At 43.9% G+C, this 18402-nt stretch overlaps 1 protein-coding gene across 3 annotated transcripts in view; it reads left to right on the forward strand.

Annotated features, from left to right (window-relative positions):
* Positions 1-17667, forward strand: part of LOC121189735 (arginyl-tRNA--protein transferase 1) — a 48721-nt gene extending 31054 nt beyond the window's left edge. For all 3 annotated transcript variants that reach the window (XM_041050152.1, XM_041050150.1, XM_041050151.1), the window contains 2 exons: positions 10440-10560; positions 16836-17667. In XM_041050152.1, coding sequence (XP_040906086.1) covers positions 10440-10560; positions 16836-17014 — 300 coding nt within the window. In that variant the 3' untranslated portion in view covers positions 17015-17667. The remainder of the gene's footprint in view (positions 1-10439; positions 10561-16835) is intronic.
* The last annotated feature ends 735 nt before the right edge of the window (positions 17668-18402 follow it).

Consider the following 18402-nt stretch of genomic DNA (forward strand, 5'->3'; position numbering starts at 1 on the left):
AAAAAAAATGTGCCTTCTTCTCTGCCCTTTTCACATCCAAATTTTAAACATTTTGGAAATATTTGAAAGTTTGGATAAATTACTAAAATGATTAAATGACTAAATTGCTATTACTATAATTAATATTACTGAATACTATAATATAGAGAACATATCAAAAGGTCTTGTGTATGATTTTCAGCATGCAAACCCTTCACAAACACTGCCGACATACTTCACCAGCACAATTATTTAGGGCCTAACTCTAAACTCTTCAAGCTCTAATTGACCAACAGAGCGAAAAAGAAGATATTTTAATAATTTATTGTTTTGTAAATTCAGTCAATCCGAGAATTGTGATTCTGATCACAGTTAATAATTGAATCTGATCTTCATTAATGTCGACATGGCCTGAAGCTTGAAGGGCCTTGCTTAACACAACATGCTGAGAGGAATACTAGAAATAATCTGAAACCAGTTTCCTCTCTGTGGAATTTCACACAATTGTTCATACAGTGCTCTCATTCCCCGAGGAGCAATAGAACTGCATTGTTTATGTAATTGACACCAGCAGTATTGTGAAAGACTTTTTATGGTGACTTTATATAGTGTTCACAGACATATTGCCTCCACCTGAGCTGTTCTTTTATGTTATGGATTGGGCCGTGTACAGCTACAGTGCAAGAGTGGACTGATTCTTATTTGTGTTTCCATTCTTGTGTATTATTGTGTTCTGTGTTGGGAAGAAAGACCTTTCTGCCAGGTCACATCTCTGCATGCCCAGGGGAACAGCTCCATGTGCGATGGGTTGAAAATGTCTTGGCAGTGCCAAAGCCTGGACATGGTCCTGTAGAGCAGCCTTAAAGAGTCCTAGAAGACTTGGAGTCCAGCCAGGAACAGGGGGCTGCCTGGCCAGTGTCAGACCCTCTCCTTTGTTCTCAAAGCTGGGACGGAGCGTCCCACAGAGCCTTGCTGGTTTGGCTGGTGGGTTGAGGGTTAGACGTGACATCCTGCCCCTGGCTCCTGTCCCTGGTCCTTTGGCCCTCCCTGGCCCTCTGATGTTGAGCTGTAGAGAGCAGAAGGTGAAGCTGTTGGAGGCTAAATGAGACCAAAGGTCTTGGCCCTCCTGCCACTCTTCTTTTTTTTTTTTTTACATTGCCTCTCATGTGTAGCTAAAAGTCATCTGAATTAACCACTCTCATGACTTCAGACAGAGTAGCTGAGTCTTTGTGGCTTATAGAGCTAAATTCTCTGGCTTGTTATTTTCCTGAAATGTCACACAGCATATTTGTAGCTTGTTTGGATTGTGGTCAAATGTGAACAAACACTGAAAGTGTACATCTGCCCGGTGACAGAGGCGCTCACACACTACTTGGGGCTTCCCTAATGAAAAAGGCTGCAGGCTCAGTGAAACTCTGGCACCATTTTGTTTTCTTATAGTGCCTGAGATTGAGTTCAGCTCTTGATATGATGTGCATTAGGATGTTTATCCTAAACCATAAACAACTGCCTTAACCTGCACTTGAACTCACGCTTTCCTCACCATATTTTATTCCCTTGTCCTCCAATAACTCCACCATCCAGCTTCGGCAGCTCGCAAAACGTACTTAGAGTTTCATTATCTTTCATTCTATAAATTTCCACTTTTTTTTATTTTGGACAGAAGAAAGAGTAAAAGATCCATTCCACGTTGTAGTGATTTTCCATTTCTTTGTACAGATGTGTGTATGTGTGAGCACTTGTCTGTGTCAGTTACATTTAAGTACTGAATAAGCAGACTTTGATGATAACAAACGAGGCGGTCACCCACTTGGCTTTACCAGTCTGCAGTACCTGGTCAAAACAGATGAAACACTCTTCAAGTGTGGCATGCGTGCACGTACACACACACACACACTTACAGAATACGCACACAGACAGAATACCCAGTTTTACCCACTTGGTGAGGGAGTGAGAGAGTTACATGAAGTGGCTCTTACTCTTGTTATTATTGTTCACAGTGAAAGAATGTCTCGCTCTGAGCCCAGGAAACCATTAAATTTTCCACAGAGAGGAAGAATGAAGGAGTGAGCAAAATAAGTGAAAGGAGGAGGAAGAGGGCAGATGGAGAGAAAAAAAAAAGGAGTGACAAAATGTGTGCCAAATGAGAAAAGGAGGCAAGATGAAAAGGATTATTCGTTTCCCGGTGGTACTTCACTGACTTTTAAAGAGCCCTTTCGCGGCAGCTGCACCTCCGTTCCCTTTCATGCACAAACAACAAACAGTGACACAGAGCTGGTCAGTTCTCTAACAGCAGCCAGCAGTTTTCCACATGGTCAGAGCTTTTGAATTCAGTGGACCTGAAATTAATCCATCCAGGTGTTCAGTCCGCTGCTGCTATTCGAATGTTTTCCTTAATCAGTGTGTGCCTGTGGGCTTTTCTGTCACCTGCTGCATGAGCTTAGTTTTCGTGACATCAATTAGACATGACACAAGTGCCTCCCGGCTCAGGCATGTGCATCGGAGCTCATTTTCTCAGGACACACAAATACACACCTGCACACAGATGTTTTTCAGGTACACTTTGAACAGTTAAACTTTGTGTCACTGATTTTGTTTTCAGTTCAGTTGGCTCAGTTCTGAACAGCTGATCCAAAAAGAGCAACATCTCTCATCTTTCCGAAGCACTGCAGTGCCATCAATAACCAGCAGCACACAGTATGTTAATGTAGTGAACCTCTTCCTCAAATAGTCCCTCTCCTCTCCAGGTACGCAGTGGCAGGTTACGACATGCTAAAAGGCTCCGAGGCACAGCTATCAGGACTCTGCATGCATGTTATTTTCGCTGAAGGGGCCCATTCAGACAGTGTTATGTGTACGTGTGTGACCTTACATTCTGTGTGTCACTTGTTGTACATCTGGGAAGATTAAGAGTGACAGTGAGTGAGTTTGAGGCATCTAGGGGTGGGTTTGAGAGTGTTACCCTGTGTACCATGCGGGTACAAAGCATTCTTTTTTTTTTTCTTTTTTCTATTCTTGTTGTTTAAGGAAGTGTTGGATTTGTTCATGAGGGCATTGCTTTGTTACGTATTTTGTTGATTATTGTTGTGCTCCTGGCATAAACGCTATAACCCTCTGATAGATTTTGATGAGTTGTGTTGAAAAGGTTTACAGTGTACTGCACTGTTTGTGTGGAACTGTGGGTTTACGCTTCACAGGTCCTACAGGTCCAGGCACAGTACATCCACCCCTTTTTCCTCTTTTTTGTTTCCATTCTTCTTTCAGCAACTGTTCAAGAAACCAGCCACCATGCTGGCGGGATGAAAGATTGAGGGAGAGAAGGGATCGGACTGAAAAAAACTTTCAACTGATTTCATTCAGAGATAAAATATGGCAACACATTTTGTTCATTTAGTCTAAAGTTTTCACTTCACTAGCAGGCAGGACTTACCTATTCCTCCCATTGTCATATCTGCATGCTAAGATGCACTAAGTCACAATGGCTCAAATAGAGGTGGTATAAAGCTAATGTGGTGAGTGCAGTGTTCCATGTTGAAACGGACGGATGGTGTTTCTCATGTGTTCACCATCATACTTCTGTTTCGTTAGCTCTCTCTTTCTTTATTCAGTTGGTTTTTAAAAGGTTTGTTTTGTGCTATGCCAGTAGCGTTACCTTCCAACAATGTGCACTTTAAAACCTGTGCCCATCGAAGTAAGATCAAACCCAACCAGGCCCATTTTCACCCTGTCTGTGAAATTTATAGGCGAAAGCATACCCCTTTCTCTGCCTTCCAGTTCTCTCCCTTCCCCCTGTCTTAAATTAGAGCCTTTCTGACAGAAACAACGTTGTTTGATTTAACTCGACAGGAGACCACCAACAGCGCACCTCTCAGCAGAAACATTTGTTTAAAGTTTTTGATAATTTCTCTTCTCTTTTATGCCTCATCATCTCTTTTTGTTTTCCTTCTGTGCTGCCACAGTTGTGTTTTTAACAAATCATTAACAGGCTACATCACAGTCTGGGGGCAGTCACTGCTTGGCACCCCCAAGGAGGAGTGCTGACAGGGTGAGGGTCTGAAGGGGCATAGTTCAAGAGGTCAGGTCAGATGATTCTGTCTTACTGCTGGTGGAAGGATGGAGCTGGGTGAAGGCGAGTGGCAGGAGTGTAAGAGCAAGGGGGAGGTGTGAAGGTCACAAGGGCAAAAATGAGAGTTTAGAGATGGTGTCATGCTGAGCTGATCCAGAGCCCTCTAGCTGCCAGCCTGAGGTGTTTGCCTTGCCATTAACTTCACCACTATTTATTTTCAAACCTGCTGCAGCTGCGCCACTTTGTCTGAAACGCCTAGTTTCTTTTTGGCAAGGGAATGCGTTCAGATCTTTGATAAGCACTACTGGACAGAATGAGCTGGTCTCATAAATGCAGTTAGACATATATTCAGAGTGTGGGTGGATAACCTCTGGTTTGGTCTTGCAGTTAGAAGTTTGAGGTGGGGTTTTAAGACCAAGATTAGGGTCTGCGGCTTTGACTTCAAGTCAGTAAGCAGTGGTCTGTGTCAGACAGGCGTAACAGCTCGCCTGCCCATAAAGCCAGAGGAGATAAAGAGATAAAAGTGCCCAGTCTGTGAGCTGATGCCCATAAAAGCTCTGCCATTGGTTCTCAGGGCTCCGTCGAAATGCGATCCTGTAAAAATATTTTCTCCTCATTAACCTGTCATCCATGGAGCCGTGACGCATAGCCAGGCGAGGGAGTGCTGGGACAGAGTGGGATGGGTGGAGGGGATTGTGGGGGTTGTCTAGGGGCCCAAGGGGGAGACTTACCAGCCTGGAAGCTTTATTTGAAGGTCGACTTGTGGTAATGTGTTGAGTAAGGTGAAAAGGCCTTGGCGGGCCCCGAGTATTTAAACAGCAGCAGTTAGCGTAAATCTCCCCAAACGCAGACCCCAGACATGTTCAGGGCATTCGCACACATACTTCAACACACACGCACAAATGCATGTGTACATATTGTCACAGACTGTGGTGAAAGTGCATCTGTGCGGGCTACCATTCTGAGACACAGCTTGTTTAGAAATGTCTTTCATTGGTGCTGTCCCTCTGTCCAGCCTGCTTGGTTTTTAGTGTTATTTGTCTAGCTGCATGTGTGTTTGTGTGAGCCGTGCTGTTTACGTGTGTCCGTCAGCAGCCAGAGCCCCCCCAGCCTTGCCCCCTCACTTGGGCAGAATGTGTGTGTTTCAACAGTCTTAAGACGATAGAGGGGGTGTATTGTGAGAGCTATATGTTTGAGGGAGTACGGATGTAGGGATCAAGGCCTGTGTTTATTGGTTTTTGGCTAAGATTGGCTGGATGTGACCCTGGGTCAGAGTGCTGGCCTGGGCCAGTCTAGGTTAGGTCTGCCTGGCTCTGGGTCACACTAGGCCTCTTTGTATACCCTCTGAGTCCAGACATGTCCTGGGTGACAACCAGCTGAATAACGTACTGAGAAGAGACCACAAACGTGACACGATGACCGTATTTGTCTGTTTGGGTCAAATGTCCATTTCTTTCTGAGAGCACTTGACCAACATGTAATCCTGACATAATATGCTATTCACTATTGTGTTCATGGTTGACCTACCATATTATAAAACAGGCTCCATTTTGTATCTCATGTTATTTTTGGATAATATATCTTTTTCCAGAGCCAAACAGTGCAATGTCTAACATTAGTGACCTCATCTATTCTGCGACCAGCCTTACATCACACTCTTGGAGCCGCACTGTCTCACACTGAAGTAGGTGTTCAATTGACCAGCAGATTACTGTATAACTAAATGCTTTCCTGGAGAGATTTGAGCTGTGCTGATACTGTTAACAAGAATAGACTCATTGAGACTGGAAATGTGGAAATTCTGCAGTTCAGTGCCTGACTTGTTGCACACACATGCAGGGGACACTTCAGCTAGGGGCAGGGTGACTGAAAACTCAACTGGAGATATGAACAGGAAATCAGCAGCAGATGTGGGTGTAAAGTAATGCAGATGGAGGCAGGGAAACCCTCTTACCAGGACAACAAGTCCACCTCCTGTCTTCTGGTCTTTCCTCCACCAAGCCTGAAGGGGACCACTGTGAACCATGACACTGCTGTGTGACTGCAGCTGAGTGAGATCCTCAGAAAGTCTCCCTCTAAAGGAAGATGTGATAGTACCTTAGGTCTCCTTCATAACTGCAAATGTCATAAAAATAATAAAAAAACTAGGAGAAAGCATAAAGGGCAAAAATGTGTAAGACATAAAGTGAGCTTGGTGAATTTAAAAAGTTATTTAACTTGATACTGTTCTGCTGGCCTTAAGTTGTCCTATACATTTCTACTTCTGTATGTCAGAATATAGTGAAAAATAGTTTTCGTGTTGTTTTTTTTTTTTTTTTACAAAATGGAAGATCTTTATATTTAAATGGCCTCTCATGCTAACTACAGAGTTCTGCCTCCGTTTGTTCCTCACACTTTGTTTTAACAGTAGTGAAATATTACATTTTTAATGGAGTTTGATGAACTGTTAATAAGCAGATTCAGAATTTTTACCTGTCCGCCATTTAGAGATACTTTTGGCTGATATTCTTGGCTGATGAAAGTTGTCTGTGCTCTAGACAGACCAAACTCACATGTCTGCTTCCTAGTCAGGCAGGGAGGAAGAAAAGAAGCAGAAGGCAAAAGAGGTGTAGGTTTTCATGAGGATTCTTTGGCTGCAGAGAAACACTCGATTTATGTGTCTGATTAATTGCTTTTCATATAAATCATAGGTATGGGCCTGGGGCATCCCTTGCTACCTTGAGCTGTGAGAAAACAAGACAGAAATGGAGCAAAGGGTGCACAATGAAGGAAAGGAACAAGGTGACACTTATGTGCTGGAGTCGATGAGTTGGTAATAAAGTTCCCTCTGACAGCAGGGCCGCTGCTCTCTGTATGTGAGTAAAGTCTGTGTGGCCTGAAAAGAATGAATGATGCAGTGTCACCAAGGGGCTAGGCATGATAATAGGTCTGCAATGCATTGTGTAACTGTGTGTCAAGCCCTGTGGAGATATGTGTTTATTTACTTCTGATGATTGAGGTTGTGCAATTGTTTATACTGGGGCAGCTTGTTATTCAAATGAGGTTGAGTAATTTTCCTCTCTGTCTTGTTAAAGTTCAGTTCATTGGGAAATCTGCACTGTAGAAGATTGCTTTCCTGTAAACAGTGACCTCTGCACGTTCGTTAGCAAACGCACAGCAAAACGCTAGATTTATATGACTGAGAGCTTTCTGTCATTTGTTAAGTTTCTCACTCTTTATGTGGCCTGTATATAATGCAGCTCTTTATTTCTCCTTTCATCTGCCTCCCCCTTTCTGTCTCTTTCCAAGCCCTCCCTCTTCATCCCCGGCTTCCAACATCCTCTCTCCGTTCTGTCCTGGCACTCACACTGCTCCTATCACTTCCATCAGCTCTCCTCAGTCTGTGTCTCACTGACGTTACATAGCATCCCTGTACTCATCTGTGCCTAATTTTCTCCCGTCCCTCCCCGTCTCCCCTCCTATCTCCGTTTCATTTCTCACACCTCTGATGGCAGCCAAGTCTATCCGCTGAAGTTTGTACGTTTCCTTCTTTCTCCACTTGTTTGTCCATCCTCCATCTCCCCTTCTGTCTCTCTAAACGAGCCTTTCAGAGGTTGTCAGTCATCGGCATCACCTCCATATACGTCTGAACTTGCAAGCAAGGAAAGGAGGGAAGGATGGTGATGGATTGGTTGGCGTAGGAGGCTTTTAGTATTTAGAAAGGGAGGAACAGAGCCACTGAAGAGAGGAAACCTTCATCTGGAAAGCCTCATTCTGGTTATCTGTCGAGCAGCCAGGTAGACCTCAATGAAAGTGAGTGGACGCATTGAAAAAAACAAAACACTCGTATATACTACAAAATACAAAAAATCTTATCACAACGCTTTGTGGCCATTTACACGTAGCCCCACTGTCTCTTCCTGTGGCTGCTTTATCACACTTGGTGAGCTAACAGCCACTCACCAATATAGATTTGTAGAAATAGGCCATTTCACCTCCAGCTATTCGATTGCTTCCACTTTGCACATCAGTCTTCTCTCTAAAGGATCTAAGTTTCAGGAAACCATTACTGCCTTCTCTTTTGGTATACGTAACTGTTAGATAAAGAGATGGATGTTGTGAGCAAGCTGAGGCAAAAGCAGAAAACACAGGGCGGAAGACGAGCCAAGGAAGCTGCAGGGGCAGCTGTGAATTACAGGGCCTTCAAGCCAACCTGGGGAAGAAAAAAAAATAAGAGGGAAGATAAAGAAAGTCAGTGGTGAGCTCAGTCTTTACTTTCTGTCCAATAAAAAAAAGAAGCTGACAGATAGGTAGTGGCAAATCAAGCTTTTCTTTTCTCCCTTCTTTTTTCTTTTCTCTCTCCTCTGTCCAGACCACTAATAGCTGCGTCCTTTCATACTCTTCATCCCACTCGGTATCCTTTTTTCTTCTCAGGGGGAGAATTGAGGAATTGTGCCTGTGCCATGAGCAGACACTGGGTCTCATTTTGGTTAGATGGGCTTCTCTTTCTGCTGAGACTTTGCAGCAAAGGACTGGATATATCATTTTGGCCTGTAGACGCAAAACATAGGCCTCCAGAAATCAGGAATCCACTTTATTTCTTTATTGCACTGAGATGCAAGGTACAGAAAACACAACAGCTTTTCATCAAGGAATAATAGCTTATCCAAACGTCTGTCCTTGCATGTGTTCATTCTTCCTCTATTGCTCTCAGTCTTTCTCTTTAAAGGTTAGCTACTCCACCATTGTTTCTGCTCCATTTCTCCCTCCCACCCTTTCTCTGCACACTCAGGTCGAGTTGAGGTACAACATCAGGGTGCAGGCACCTATAGCAGAAAGTATGTGTGCATCACTGTGTTTCTACTGCTGAGCAGGTGTGTGTGTGTGTTCTGCATACAGAGGTGTGCCCCACTGCAGTGTTGAAGGAGTGTATAGAGGTGAGGCAGAGTGTGAGAGTGTCAAGCTGACTGTGCTGACAGTTGTAGAAAGCTGTAGGTTGTTGGGACATGGAGAGCATCCGATCAATGTGTGTGTCCGTTGCAGCTACAGATTCGTAGCATTCCACCACCATCCATCTGTTAGCAGAAGCACTTAAAGCATGTTTCTTTCTTTTGCTTCTCTCTGAATTGCTTTTTCTTCTCTCTACAGCCTGTACGTTGGTGTTGACCTGTGCACTTATTCTATGGTTGTATAAATTTTGTGATATTTTTCAGCCTGTTACCTGTACCCCGTAAATTAATGGTGAGACAGAGCAAAAACTTGGCTCTAGATGAAGACCCCACCTTGAGGGGAAATCCTGACTATCAGTGTGTCCTTCACATTCCTCTGTTTTTCATTTTTCATTGCATCCTATCCTGCATGTAAAAACAGGCAGCATATTTTCCATATAGGCCCACTAACAGATGGGTTGTGTTCAGAGTGCCTGTCTAGCTACAGCATTTTAAAGAGTTGGTATTTCCTTTGTCTTGCTTACTTTGAGGTCCTCATGACAATTGTTTTTTTTTTTTTTTCTTTTTTACCCTGAGCTTCTTGACCTCAGTTGTGTTTAAAAAGTGTTCTCATGAAATGCTGAAGTCCATGTCCTACAGTTTAATGTCTCATAAACTATAAATATTATTGTGTGTGTTGAGACAGTGCAGTTGGGCTGTTGCAGGCGGCTGCTTGTTTACAGAGCTATCTCAGCAGTTTGTATTTGTTTGGAGTCATGTGATAGAACGCAGGTCCCTGATAATGGAGTCTCTTTCTCCTCCTCCTCCTTTCTGTTCATTCAACCCCTCTCTCATTTTTTTTTCTTTGCCCTGCAGCTGTTTTTGTTCAGCTTGGTTTATTTTCCATCCAAAATGTTAGGTCAAATACAGACTTGTACCCATTTCACAAGCACACATTACAATACGCTCGTGTGTGTTTACATTTCCTGCTCAACACTGCAGACGATATAACACTGCTGCCACAGAGAAGCATATCTCAAGCAAAGAACTTAAACAGAGCAAAGTTTGATCTGGGTCTCAACCCCCATCCTGACCCTGAGCAGTTTACAACTTGTCAAACATTTAACCCTAAAGTGTCGCTTATAGTGCCAAAATGGTGTTACTGTGGCTGCAACAAATGATTGTTTTTCATTACTGATTTATTTGTCAGTGATGTTTGTGATTGATTAATTAGTCTAGAAGATGTCAGAAAATGTTACTAATGCTCAAAAACCAAGACGATGTCTTCAAATTGCTTCTTGCGACAACAAACGCATCAAGATATTAAATTTATGGAAAAAAGCAAGAAGTCACTTTTGCTGGAAAAAAACACTCAGCTTTCAAGATCGTTGGCATTTTCTGTTGATCGATTAATTGATACAAACAATTAAATCCTTTTAGCATGAGGTGTGACCATCCCTTCTCTCTGCCCCTTTTTCATTTTCCAGGGACAGTACCGGCCTTCAGACCTCTTATGCCCAGAGACCTATGTCTGGGTACCAATAGAGCGATGCCTACCGCAGCTGGAGAACTCCCGCTACGCTCGTTTCAACCAGGATCCCGATGCAGGTACAACGATGCAACACTCCACTCTGTTGTTGTTGTTATTAATTTTAGAGACTAAAGGATTGGAAGAAGCATTTATCCCATGCAGGTTTATCCATTTCTTACATGACTAACACACTGTCCTGGTGCTGTGAGCTCGATCTTCCATCCTCCAGTTATTTGCACACACTGTTCTGGATGAACCTGTGAACTTCGTTTTAACATCTGATCTGGTTTCACTGTGATAGTGTATTGAAAACTGTGGGTTTGCTCCGAGGCAGTGCTCGGTCACTGAATGCGGGTAAACAGAGGGCCAGCAGCTCTGATCACACACTCTTCTCTCCCCATGATGCTTCATTGTGGTCAGAGCAGGGCCAGTGCTGTCGTTAGTCGAAGGACCATGTTGTCATTAGATGAACAGTGATATCAGCGGTAATAAACCGCTTGCAGAAGGTAGACAGACAGACGCCCATTGCCTGGATGGTCAGGGTCAGAGTCTGAGGCCAGGAAGAGTGTAAGTGAGTTTGAAAGTTTTGACAGGAGTTTTTCTGCTGATACATTTTCAGTCTCCATATTTCTTAAATCTCTCTCCGCTCACCCTCCTGTGTTGATTCTGCATTCATTTTTGTGCCCTTGGTGGTTTTAGGTAAATATGCAGTAAGATTCCTGCCGCTCCCACATAAAGCAAATTGAACTTGTTTGCATCATATAACTCTGCATGCTGAGCAAGGACTCACACCTCATGTAGGCTGACACAGTCCCATGGGTATAACATTGCTCAGCTTCTAAAATAAGGTTTGTTGTATAGTATTATAGGAATTATTGTAGATTGTTGGCACATTGTGCATTAAACGTGTACAATCATAAACATGCAGTGGATATTGTAAGTGCTTTGTAACCTGATTGATTGAATGTACCGGGACCAGCCATCTCCCATTTACTCTTCCCCATTAATCTGCATCACCAAACAGGCACCAAACAGGAAAGAGCCACTGATAGACAGTAATAGGAGATGTGAGAGGACAAGAATTTGATTGTCAAGTAGACAGGGACTTATAGATGGAGCATAAGAGAGGGAGTAATAGAGGAATGGATGGAGTGGGGGGGGTGATAAAAATGATTTTATAGAAATGGGAAGTGAAAGGGAGGGTGGGGGCTGGTGGCTGGATGCTGGATCTTAGAAGGGAGGGAAGTGCAATAAAATGAGAGATAGATTGACAGAGAGGTGGAGGAGGAAGGAGGAATATATGAATGTGGCGAGACAGATTACGACCTTGATGTAGTGAGGTCATACTTGGACTTGGTGCCACGCAGAGAGGTAAAAACCACCACACAGAACTTCAATGAAAGAAAAAAAACCCCTCTTTTTGCACACGTCCCTTTCATCTGCCCCCTGTTGCTGGGGTCAGCTTGTGTGATGAGCTAAAGTTTGTGGGCACTGAGTGTACCATCTATAAAGAATCTACATTGTAACACGTCTTGACGAAATAAGGATTCTGCACCTTTTCTCAGTTTCCTGGCTACCTTTCGTTGTTGACTCAAGTGGTAGTGAAAGCACCACACCCAGGAGAAATAAGGACATTTAAAAGACCATTAGTAGACTGGTCATTTACAGCAGTTCCATTAACAGCTTAGCCAGTGGTGGGTCTGACCTTTTCCTGTCAATCATTCCCTTAATCCCTGAGTAGGCACAAATTACCGAGGACAAAGTGGTGGTCTGCAAGTATGGAGTCTGCAAATATGTTTGTGTGTCTGTGGCTCTTGTGGTGCCTCCATTCCTGCGTGAACTGTTGATCTTGGACGGAGCCGGACATTATTTCAGGCCTCGCTGTCCAAACGCGGTGTCATTATATTTCAGTGCTAGCTGTCTTGATGGTTGGCTCTCAGCTTTGTTGCCAAGCTTATGGGGTTGAACTGTGGCAAAAAAATGGTTTCTGCCAGACTGGCGGTGGTGTGGAGGTTTCTGTCTCCAGAAAGACGCGTAGTGGTCAGTCAGTCAGTCACCAGGTCAGCCTGCCCTGTGCCATCGTCAGGTTAGCAGCGTGGCACACTGCTGAGGCTTGTGGCCCTGTCCTAGTTGGCAGTTTGTCAATGTGTGGCTTGTTTTTGGCCTAAATGAAGACATGTTGCAATCTGTTTTTAAGACCAGGGGAAGTCCTGACTGCATGAAATGGTGAGGGAATCTCCTGTGTATCTTTTGCAGTTTCATGTATTTAACTGCAGTGGCCACAAAAGTAAAATGTATGTGATTATGATATTTTTATCAACAAAAGTTAATAAATTCAGTATATCACCATTTATCTTAAGTTTATCAAGGACAACTCCTGAAACTTTTATCAATAACCCTATTAACAGGATTCATTTTTGGTGCATAAAATAGATGGATTAGAGTGAGATTTACATTTAAAAGTTTGGTAGAAATTAAGGTTAGGTTTAAATTTAGACATACAAACAGCAATGACATTAAAGGGTCTTGATCTAAAAATAAAAAAAGCAAACTTGGCAGAAAATGATGTTTAAGAAATTTCTGTCCTCACCAAAACTGTCAGCCAGCAAAATCCCCATTAATTGCAAATCAGGCCTGTTGTAAGGCACTGCCTCAAACTCCAAACTTCACCCAGGGGTGAATGAGAACTGGGGTGCTGGATGTGCGTTCAGATTGTCAGGGTGACCGGGTTACAGAACTGTCCTAATGAGGTGTGTAAAGACAGCTAATCTAAAGTTTACACAACTCTGTCCAAAGCAGGCTCACATTGATTACATGCATGTTGCTGACACATTGAGGGCCCGAGGGCTTTGTTGCCTCTCACAAAAGTACATACAGTATATACACATACACAGACAGACACACACACACACACACATTCTACACAACACATATGTAACTTCTCTCACACACACTCATAATCAGCGTGTGTGTTTGGCAGAGAAAGAAGTGGGGGCATTGCTCGTTCAGCAGGATAAACACTTAGAAAAATGTGTGACATAAGTAGTCGCTCCCAGAACTTCAGTGCGTCCAAGGGGCGCCAACTGAGATGCACTAAATTACATGCTGGATACACACACTACACTAAGTTGCATTAAGTAAAATATCTAAAATGTTTAAATAAAATGCTCTCATTGGTCTCTCTTTCATGTCTCATATAAATACGTACATTCTCTTCTCATCAACGTGATGGATTCTGAGATCCACACTGTGCTTTCAGCAAGTCACAGCGAAGCCTAAACGTTCGGTAGAGGAGACGGTGCCAGCCTGAGAGGCACCCACCCATTAACCCCAAGCCACCTGCCTTCTCCACTGTTTCTGTCTTCTTCACTATACACTTTCATATCTCGTCTCACTGTCAGAACCACTTTGCTCTGCTCTTCAGCAGACTCTCTGCTCCTTAGCCTGACTTGTACTAATGTTCCCATTCAGAGTGGAGGAGAGACAGTTATCACTCCTCTGTGCTTCTTGTGTTTTAATGCAGGAGGTGGGTGGTTTTTTTTTCCAGATCTGCTGCACTTTTCCCGCTGTGGAAGAACCTTTCCCTCATTTTAATAATAACAATAATGATAATAACCTTTATAATCCAGAGGAATTCTCTTGTTGCTTTCTTTACTGTGTAGGTCGGAACTCATGGTCAGCTATAGAGATTCAGGGTCAGCTGGACGGATGTGTGCTTACACAGGGGCTTGAACCCAGGTCTTCCAGTCAAAGAGTAGTCTTCTTACTCATTACACCACCGTTTGGCCTTGTTCTTTTCAAAAGTAAGCCCTATTTTGGATTTGCAACACTGGGTCATAGGAAATGGTCATAACCTGATGGCCTGCCTTTGACTGGCGTCCGGTGTTAAGCAAGTGTTTTGAAAGTTCAAGATGATGGAGAGAGAGAGGAGCGTGGCGAGGTGTCAAGGCCCCTAGCCTCGGTCCTGACCCTCTCACTCCCTAACCGACCCTCACCACTCCTCTTCCCCCCGACCCTTGAACCCCGACCCCGAGGAGCAGTGACCTCAGAGCGGAGTGTCACTGAACGTCCGGTGGGCCTGACGGGAACGGGGTCTGGAGCTACTCAAAACGAATGGATGGAGGATAGAGTGAGTGAAAGAGAAAAAGAGAGTTGTTTATGTGAGGAGCGGATGTTTGGATTGCCTTGAGTAAGAGACAGAGAGAGAGATACTGCCTCTGCTCAGTTTTAGTGTTAAGGTTAATAGACCGTCTTAAAGCCACATGCTGCTATCCGTTCTGGCCTGTAAAATGTTCACTACTTAATATCTTCACCAGGGGACAGTGGAGCTTTAGAGCAGTGTCACAGAATGGAGTGGATAAGTGTAACTTAGTGTAACAGTTGTGTAAGTGAGCTGTCACACTGATAAAAAACATGAGGAGGCACATAGTGCTCAGAGAGACAATACTGAGGGCAGTTTAAGGTTTAAATATTTTCACGTTCATCCCATCAGGACACATTGATTCTTCATGGACCAAAATTATGGTCATGTGGAAGTTACATAACATGTTTACATCTTTTAAAATCCATTTCCGCACATGGTGAGACTTACTGCTGATTTTCTTCATTTAAAAGTTTGTGTCAAGCATTCTTCAGTTATATGACTCAGCAGTTTTTTTTTTTTCAGAGAAGAGGGGGGAACAGAGTGGTTAGGGCATAACTGAGCGGGGAAATGAGGCTAATAAATAAAACATGAATCCATGTTGTAGTTTGAAAATCTTGGTTGAAATATGAAAATAACTTGATGGAGATGGGGGTGTGAGAGCTGAGGAGCTTCAGGGCTTTGTGTTTATACCCAGCTCTCTTCTTTCCTCTGGCTTGCTTTTCAGTTACTGGTACATTAGTTGGGGCATTTACTTATATCGACCCAAACCCAACGGCTGTTGTCCTGTTTTAGTCATTGTCCACTTTCAGTGTTGTTATAGGTCTGTAATAATTCAACTGATCACATCCAGCTCACAAATTGCCGGGGTCCAGTCAGAGTGCTTTTGAGTGCTCGGTAAACTCAGGATCCCTTTTAACATCTGGCACAAGACAAAAGACCTTTCTTTTTTTCTTGTAGGTTTTCTTTCTCTCTCTAGCTTGTTTTCCCAGTTGATTAGGTGATCAGGTGGGATTTGGCGGCACTTTGGCGAATATTTTAGGAAATAGGCAGAAAAACCCGCGCTCGCATCACTCGTACCACATGGGTGCTCAGCTGTGAGCCTCATGGGTTGTTGTCACAGGGAACAGTAGTGGTGAGTAGGAGGCCCGGGGCTCTATTAATATCAAATCTAACTCGCTCCTGTTTGATGTGTCGCCATGGCCCTGGCAAGCTAGTCCACTCCACTCCTCTCCACTCCACAGCCTGGCCTGAAGTTTATTTTCATCTGCTTCCTCTCAGCTAGGCCAGACCACGATTGCTCCAGACAGGACAGGCAGAATAGATGAAATATTATGTGCAGAGTGTGTAGGGGATGTGTATTTTAGATGGCACAATATAAATTTTACATTTCAGGCATTTTGCAAAGGTTGAAAAAGCAGAATGTTTGAAAAAGACATGGAATAAGAACCAAGGAGAGGGATGAAAGCATTTTTAGAGGGCAATTAGAGTGACTAGCAGGGATGTTATTCACCAGAGACACATGAGATACCTATTTCCAAAAACCTAAGTTCCAGTGAAGTATAGCAAAAGAGGGACTCCTTGGTTCTGACTGGACTGGGAAGATGATTAGTTCTAACAATAGATTTTGAGACCCATTTGCAGTATATTTGGGTTAGGTTGGCCCAGTTGGTACTCCCTGCTGCTGTACCCCTGCTGCGTCCCTTTTGGCGCCAGCTGCGGGCAGCTTGGCTTTTCCCTCTCACTCCTGGAGGTAGCGGTTTTGGTATCAGAGCAAGGGTCATCATTTTTCACCCTTTTTTCCATCCCCCTCTCCAGAGGAACCATTCTTAGCTCCTAAACACACACACTTTTGAAATTAGCAGTGTTTTTGCTGGTCTGATGGGAGCTGGCAGTTCACGACACAAGACCTAATGAGATGCTGAGTTTGGCAAGCCAGCAGGGAGCAAGGCCCCGTAAACAAGGCCAGCAAGCTAGCCTGCTCATGCACCACAGTGACTCCAGGTTTAGGGCATATTGGAATTAGTGCTGTGGGGGGGAAAAAAATACTTTCTGACTCCTCCAGCAGCTTCTCGGAATAATGGTGTGTCCCTGCCAAGTCACTCAGAGGTTAACTCAAATGAGTGAGGGAAAATAAGTACAATGTTTATTGTGCTTGATGTGTCTGCGCTGGTCCTCATTATGTTCCCACACGTGCCTGATTGTGTCCAGGAGATGCTCGGGCGCTGAAGGATGTGGGCAGAGCGCTGGTGCTATACAGACGGACCGTCATGCCCTACGGCGCCTACTCCCGCAAACGCAAGGGCTCCAGCGACGAGACGGAGGTGCAGCAGTACGCCGGCTTGGTTGGCCAGGACTGCGCTGAAAGGATCTTGCTCTACCGCGCCTAAACATACAGTATCACACCACTGCACCCTTTTTAATATACATGAATACACACCTCCCAGCGAAGTCTGTCTCTTTCTGTTTCTGTATGTCTGTGTGTCCTCCTCACTGTCTGTGAAAGTGCTTTCTGCTGCCCCTGTAGTCTCACCACGCTCCACTCTACAGCAGTAGCCATCTGCTTCATGTACAAGACCATTCACTCACGGACCCCACACATCAGTGATGTCTCGTCTACATTTGTTTTGAGTTGCAGTTTGACCAGCATCCATTCTTTGATTTGTCTCTATATAGGGACCAGGGACCCTTGGGTGTGTGTTATTTTAATATCGTGCGTTCATCACTTCAGCTTTTTGGCACCTTCCTCTTTCCTGTATGCTTAAGTGATGATGTTGTAAAGGAGCATTTAGCCACACACTTGTGACAGCTGTCTTCTGAACTGACACAGGTTTGGATTTATGTCAGCATTGCCACTTGCAGAGCATGTTCTCCTTTGAAATTGTGATTTTCAAAGTGGTTTTCAGTTGCTTTCATTGCATCCCAGAACTTAAAGCTGACTGTTTTCAATGTTTTTGTCTGTTATATTTATAGCTTTATTTGCTTTTCTTTTAATATTGACGCTGTTATTTTTGGTTAAACCAAATAAAGGGGTTGTATATTCCCCGCTTGGACTTTGTGGCTTCCTTCTACGTGTGTATTATGCAACACAAACCTGAGTCTACAGGCAGTGGGATTCTGGGAACAGGACAATAAGGCATCAAGAGTCCTCTTGCTGGCACAAACTGTAAATTTTTCCACATACAGTAGTAAGCTTATGTCTCCTAAAGCACTTGCACACCCAGAGATAAGTGCTTGAGTTGCACTTGTTGAACTGGGCCAAGCAACAGGTGTTAGATATATGAGCTGGCAGAACACAAATGCGAATGGCCTCTTGCCCCCAAACAGAGTGTCAACAGCAGCGCAGCTCTCAGCCAGGGAATGGCTCAGCTGAGCCAAGAGAGTCCTGGTGTCAGCAAGCAGGCCTCAGGTCTTGAAGTGCACGCATACGTACATGCTTTTAACTACATATTTCATCATGGCAGCAGCTCAGGATTTCAATGCAACTTCTCTGGTAAGTAGTTATAGTTGATGTTGGTGGTTTTAACAGGCTTTAGATGGTCCAAACGTCTTTGCAACCCCCCCCAGTAAATCCAAGTAAATCATATAAAAAAGAGTCCTTATAACTTAAAATCGTGCTTTGGTCATTATCAAATAAAAAGTTCCATGTAGAGTTTTTTCTTTCTATTCTGTTTGCTCTCATGCATGTGTGCAAGCTAATGATTTCACACTATTCCACTGATCTACAGGTGGCAGTAAGGAGGCGAGAAGCACATGTGCAGACAAAGGCAGTGAAGAA

This window comes from Toxotes jaculatrix, chromosome 11 (genome assembly GCF_017976425.1).
Source record: "Toxotes jaculatrix isolate fToxJac2 chromosome 11, fToxJac2.pri, whole genome shotgun sequence".
Lineage (NCBI taxonomy): Eukaryota > Metazoa > Chordata > Actinopteri > Toxotidae > Toxotes > Toxotes jaculatrix.